This window comes from Chinchilla lanigera, unplaced genomic scaffold (assembly GCF_000276665.1).
Source record: "Chinchilla lanigera isolate Chin_1 unplaced genomic scaffold, ChiLan1.0 scaffold00168, whole genome shotgun sequence".
Classification (NCBI taxonomy): domain Eukaryota; kingdom Metazoa; phylum Chordata; class Mammalia; order Rodentia; family Chinchillidae; genus Chinchilla; species Chinchilla lanigera.
This window is the reverse complement of record NW_004955569.1, coordinates 1,527,731-1,528,548: the sequence shown is the minus strand read 5'-3', so window position 1 is coordinate 1,528,548 and position 818 is coordinate 1,527,731. Positions and strand designations below refer to the sequence as shown.

The following is an 818-nucleotide window of genomic DNA, read 5'->3' as shown; positions in this document are numbered from 1 at the left end:
CCACATTGCTTGCACACATAAGGTTTCTCCCCAGTGTGAGTTCGCTCATGTCTTTTAAAATTACCCCTTTGAATGAATGCATTTCCACATTGCTTGCACACATATGGTTTCTTCCCAGTGTGTGTGCTTTCATGTTGTTGGCAAGATTTGTTTGTAGAAAATGCCTTACCACAAAGCCTGCATGCATAAGGTTTCTTTCCAGTATGAATTCTTTCATGTATCTTACAAGTTTGGTATGCATTGAATGCTTTTCCACATTGCTTGCACACATAAGGTTTCTCCCCGGTGTGAGTTCTTTCATGTATTTGACAAGATCGGTGTGTATTGAATGCCTTCCCACATTGCTTGCACACATAAGGTTTCTTCCCAGTGTGTATACTTTCATGTACTCGACATGACTGGTGTGTTCTGAACGCCTTGCCACATTGGTTGCACACATAAGGTTTCTCCCCAGTGTGAGTTCTTTCATGTATTTGACAAGACTGGTGTATATTGAATGCCTTCCCACAGTGTTTGCACACATAAGGTTTTACCCCTGTGTGGTTTTTCTCATGTATGTGACAATAAGTCTTTGTACTGAATGCTTTCCCACACTGCTTACACACATAAGGTTTCAACCCAGTGTGTATTCTTTCATGTATTTTACAAGATTGATGTGTAGCAAATGATTTTCCACATTGTTTGCACAAAAAGGGTTTCTCCCCACTGTGTATACTTTCATGTACTTGACAAGACTGGTGTGTAGTGAATGCCTTTCCACATTGCTTGCACACATAAGGTCTCTCCCCAGTGTGAGTTCTTTCATGTACCTGACAAGA

The 818-nt window shown here is 40.8% G+C and overlaps 1 protein-coding gene across 1 annotated transcript in view; it reads right to left on the bottom strand.

Annotated features, from left to right (window-relative positions):
• The window catches only part of LOC102018782 (zinc finger protein 709-like), a 19,801-nt gene that overhangs the window by 9,014 nt on the left and 9,969 nt on the right, over positions 1-818 (bottom strand). The window contains exon 6 of the mRNA XM_013509365.1: positions 5-814. Coding sequence (XP_013364819.1) covers positions 5-814 — 810 coding nt within the window. The remainder of the gene's footprint in view (positions 1-4; positions 815-818) is intronic.